Source organism: Etheostoma spectabile, chromosome 15 (assembly GCF_008692095.1).
Source record: "Etheostoma spectabile isolate EspeVRDwgs_2016 chromosome 15, UIUC_Espe_1.0, whole genome shotgun sequence".
Taxonomy (NCBI): Eukaryota; Metazoa; Chordata; class Actinopteri; order Perciformes; family Percidae; genus Etheostoma; species Etheostoma spectabile.
Window position 1 is genome coordinate 30,945,037 of NC_045747.1, and position 5,411 is coordinate 30,950,447.

General features: G+C 40.4%; 1 protein-coding gene across 1 annotated transcript in view; it reads right to left on the reverse strand.

Annotated features, from left to right (window-relative positions):
* rbfox1 (RNA binding fox-1 homolog 1) overlaps positions 1-4,345 on the reverse strand; it is a gene marked incomplete at its 5' end in the record, with an annotated part of 164,360 nt that extends 160,015 nt beyond the window's left edge. Inside the window, 1 exon segment of the mRNA XM_032537557.1 lies at positions 3,960-4,345. Within this exon segment, the coding sequence (XP_032393448.1) occupies positions 3,960-4,055 (96 nt within the window).
* Between the last annotated feature and the right edge of the window lie 1,066 nt (positions 4,346-5,411).

Below are 5,411 nucleotides of genomic sequence, written 5' to 3' on the forward strand. Positions count from 1 at the left end.
ATATCTGAAATATGGGTTTCTTTTTAACCAAATTACCCCCCAAAAAATAGATTGGATTCCATTCAACGCTTTTTTAAAATACAATTATTCACTTCCATTCCTCTGATCATAACTCTTGTTAACTCAAATATTAGGTATAATTCCATATAAATGAGGGTTATTGACCATCAATTCCAAAAAGTAATGTAAAACTAGTGGTGTTGATGAAAAAAAAGTCTGAAGAATAGGACGAAAATGTCAAATTTTTGTCCGTTTTTGACCTGAGAGGACAGCACAAGGGTTAGATATCCTTATGACTTTGTATTTATGGAATCTGGCTTTAATTGGACTTATTTATTTGATACATTATTTTCATTGTATTCCTTTTTAACACATAAAGGAACCAACACGTGTTTTGGTTTGCACGTCTAACCCTTTCAGAACAGATAAAGTGATCGACAGATTGTGTAATCTGTGTTTTAATGTAACAGTCCCTGCTAATAGTCTGATCCCTTATGGACTACAATGATGGATGTGTAACAGTGTAGCGCCATCTACTGGGACTCATCCCAGCTGATGACTGATCTGTGGGTTGTGTAATGATCGAGGACCGCCGGGACAGTGTCCAGCGGCAGCCGCATGCATGGTGTGGACACGTTCGGTCCATTCCACATCTTATGCATATTCATAATCCCACCCATGTTCAACATGCTATATACTCAAAGAGAGGAGAGACAGGAAAAAAAGCATTAAGCAGAAAACAATGGAAAAATGATCAATTCGTGATCATCTCACTAAGCAGGAAATCCATCAGCTGTATGAAAATGGAACGTATGGAAGATCATGGTCGCCAATCTAAAAATCTAATCATTTAACCCTTTAACGCCATTTGTATCACCTTTGATACATGGCTTTTTGATACATCTATATCAACAAGATAAATAATTTCCTGACAAACGGATTGTTTACAATCTTGTACATGGTGTCTATGCAATGCAGGAAGTGGAGGCCTCTTGTTGACTCTTTGTCGGACGTTCTTCCACAGCACCGTGTGGGAGGGTCTGGCTAGTCCACATAGCATTCCTGAATGGGAATGCTCTGGTTTATTGGCATTTCTTTAAACCAATCAAAATAGAAATTTCTTTGGTGGAACATGTGTACGTTCAGAAGTAGTTTTAGTCGTCAATATAAGACTCTGATTGGACAGAGAGACCTATTTAAAGCAATAAAGCTATAGTGCATAGTCCCCCCCCCCCCCCCCCCCCATGAGGAATTATAACAATAACATTGTTGTTGTATCCACATGACACAAGCCTTCCGAGATTGCTCATGCACTCCCCCTCCCTACCCCCTCCATACCCCTCACACACACAGTTGCTAGTAGCCAAGGAGGACACGGAGGATTAAAAAAAACATGATGGACGCCACAATCTCCTGAACAGAATCATACTGAGAAATCCAGAGTGAGTTGTGTGGAGAGTCTTAATTAGCTTTGGAGCGTCTCATCAAAAAGTTACTAAAGATTAAAATGACGTGCGTTTAAAGGTGCCCTGTCACCCAAGTCCATGTGGTGTGTGTTTGTGTGTTTGGGTTTTGTTCTTGTGTGTGTGTGTGTGTGTGTGTGTTATGGGGTGAATGTGAAAATGAACTGCTACCTCCTATGTCAGCACTAGCCACTATAAAGAAATAAGAGAAGAAATCCGGCCAATCACAACAGCTGGTCAGTGTGATGTCACGTTGCCAGAGCTCATTAATATTCATGAGCTGGGTAAAGGATGCTAATAGCCAGGCTCTCATTGGCTAGCTGTTCGCCAATCAGAGTCAAGCAGCTTAGTTGAAGTCGACCAAGTTACAGAGTCCACGGTAGAACTTCAGACATTACCACAAAGTTATGAAATACAGGTGGCGGCGCACCTTTAAGACATTTAGAGTAGAAATTGGTGCATTTAGTATAATTAGTTTTATCTAGCTTCCCCTGCTGTGAAAATGTGTAACACTGAAGTGGAAAGTGGCAAAATAAAAAATGAAAAGGAAAGTAAAGTTGGACACTTTTGTAAAGTATGGACCAAAATCATAGAGACAGAACTCATACACAGCTATATATCCCATTTAGAAAGGCAGATATGATAAGGAGAAGAGTCCTAATTTCCACCAAAAGTGCAGTTTCCTCATTCTTCTGAGGAGAAAATAACAATAGATAAACAACTCATTAGTTCAATATACAATATACACGTAAATATGAATGCTATATTTTGTCAACTATATGTAAAACACCATATATAAACAATTTAAGACAAATAATGCATGTCTGTGTTTCTAAAATGAATCCTAATTAAGATAGATACATTTCTATAAAAGCGGGATGCATCACACAAAAATATGCATATTAAAATAGCATATATTACCAGGGTTGGCATCACAATGTTTTTCCATTTGTGTGACAAACTAAAAAATGTAAAATTCAATTAACTCATTTCATTTTTGTGCGTGAGTAATAGCCAAAAACCTTCAATAATGATGTTCTGTGTACTCAACAAAATGCTGCCAAACTGACTTTAAAAAAAAAAACATTTATCACAAATTGGCAGTCAGCGTGCAATCTTAACTTGGAATTGAATTGAAAGCACGTTCTGCATTTTGGATTTTAAATGTCTTGATTTTTGGTTCATTTCTGATGGAATATAAAAAACATAACGGCAGGATTCTGGGATCAGAGGTCCAGGCATACTGAAATGGAACTTTTTTGAAAATGATCACATAAAAGGCCGTTTTTTTTTTATGTATATAGCTACAAATCAGCACAAAGGTGAGTCCAGTTGAACCCCGAGGGCATTTTGACTTTTCTTTTTGAATATTCCTTTTATATTTTCATATATCTGATCCCCATGTCAAAATGTTCAGAACAAACTCAGCTTTCTGCATCTTATATATATATATATATATTCTCAAATCTCTTGTGAAAACATTGATACCCTCAATTGTTTTGGTGCTTGAAATTAATTTACAAAAGTCTCAGGTTGGCAACAGTGTCGTCATTTATGAATAAAATAGTAAATAAATGTCCAAAATGAAATTTTGTGTTGGCTTGGACTACCACCATAAAACCGGGCCCAAATCCTGATCAGGGTGAATAAAAGAAAAAAAAAGAAATCTCTATATCTCAAACCCATACATGACAATACCTCTATTGTAAGTTTATGGCCAATAACATTAACGATAATGATGATAAATTATGAATTTGTCCCGCAGAAAACTTCACAAAAGTTGATTCTTTGTGTTGTCGAGCATGGCTAATTCACAACATAATGAATAATGTGGGTGCAATACAGAAAATCAAAAGGTGACACCCCAAGAAAAAACTCTCATCTCATTGATATTTAACAAAAATTCAAAAAGAAATTATGATTAGAGTCACACTAGAGAAACACACAATGAAGTGGGAGTTCTCAGCCTGGCGACAAAATGACTAAGAATTGATGACAAAGTCTTCAAAAAGGAAAACAAAAGAGTATCTAGAAAAGATCGAGAGCCCACACACATGGTGCCAAACGCTACGCTTTTTAAAAAATATTAATATTAAGCTAAAACATAGACGTCACTGAGCCTTTCCTGGACTTCCACCTGCCTCGTCTTCAAAGAGCTGGAGGAGAGCCCCAGAATCAGCTGTACACAGTTCCATATGATGGCAAGACCGGGAGGACCCATGTCCCTCAAACTGGCCCAAACTGACACTACCAATGTCCACATGTCCACTACCGATGTCCACATGTCCACTACCGATGTCCCCATGCTAGATGTCCACACAAACTCTATGTGCTTCTCTTATTTTGCCCTCGGAGTGTGTCCGCACGGCAACCCACAGTCATTCTGTCATCCTGTTCCACTCCACTTCCCATGTCCGGCAGCAGCAGCAGACAAAGGCATGCACACATGATGTACAGTAACTACACACACACACACACACTTACACACACACTCACCTGCTGTAAATACATGAAGGTGAGGGCTGCGCAGGACAGCGGAGGACAGGCGTCCACGTTGGGTAACGCCACGCATGTTCCTCCAGGATGCTGCATGTTCCCTCCTCTAGCTGACAACACAAACCCCCCCCCGGGCAATAAACAACCCTGTTCTGAGAGGCGAGGTGGACAGAGAGCGGACAGGAGAGAAGAGAGAGAGAAAGAAAAGAAGAAAAAGAAAGAGAGAAGGGAGGATTGGTAGAGAGTGAGCGGAGAGATAGAGCTTCAAAGGAAGCAGCAGCCGGTCCCGTACGATGGAGACCCGAGTGTTCTCTGCTCGCAAGAAGGCGGGACGAGCGCAGGCAGAGAGAGAGAGAGAGAGAGAGAGAGAGAGAGAGAGAGCTCTGCTGCAGTGTGTGTGACTCAGTGTGTGTGAGAGAGAATAAGTGTGAGTCTGACTCAGTATGTATGCATGCGTGTGGTGTGTGTGTGTGTGTGTGTGTGTGTGTGTGTGTCTGTGTGTGTGTGTGGTGTGTGGTGTGTGTGTGTGCCTGTGTGTGTGCGTGTGTGTGTGTGTGGAGGCAAGCAGCAGTCAGTGTGACTGCGATCACTGGAGCGTGAGGGAGGCAGAAAATTGTCTGTGTGTTTCTATTGGGAGGGTTGTTGTGTGTGTGTGTGTGTGTGTGTGTGTGTGTGCGTGCATGTTTGTGTGTTCATGTGTGTGCATGTGTGTTTGTGTGTGACAGAGAGAAAGTCCAGCTGTGTGTATGTGCATGTTTTTTTTCTGCACAAAATGCTGATCTCTCTCTCTCTCTCTCTACTCTCTCTCTCTCTCTACTCTCTCTCTCTCTTTCCCTCTTTCTCTCTCCCTCTCTCCTACCTCTCTCCCTCTCCCTCTCTCTCTCTCTCGCTGTCTTTCTCCTCTTAATGAATTGAAGTTCTCTGACATGTGTTACTGGAGGCGATCGAGGATGCTGACGGCAGCTACAATAGAAGCCTCTCTTTCTCTCTCTCTCTCTCTCTCTCTCTCTCTCTGTCTCTCTCTCACTCTCACTCTAAAGTGCCATGATTTGCTGAGAGTCACACAAAATACCAAACCGCTCTAAAACATACCAAAAAACAACAGCTCAGTGTGTCTCCACATGATAGATAAACTAAGGCTGTCAATATTTAATTGGGATTAATTGCCTGATTGCGAAAAGTGCTCGCTTTATGTATATATTTAATATTTGTGTAACAATCCAAAACATTGCCAAATACTGTCCAGAATATTCCCCATAATATAATATGGTAAACTCAAGCCCATCAAGCAACATTGACCTGATTGGACCATGCCTAACACAATGTATTGTCCCACTTTATGATTGAAAAGATCAACCAAACATCCCATCTTTTTAACCCTCATGTTGTCCTCTGATCAAATTAACCCATTTTCATATATCAATGTTCTTTTTAATTCCCCAAAATAACATG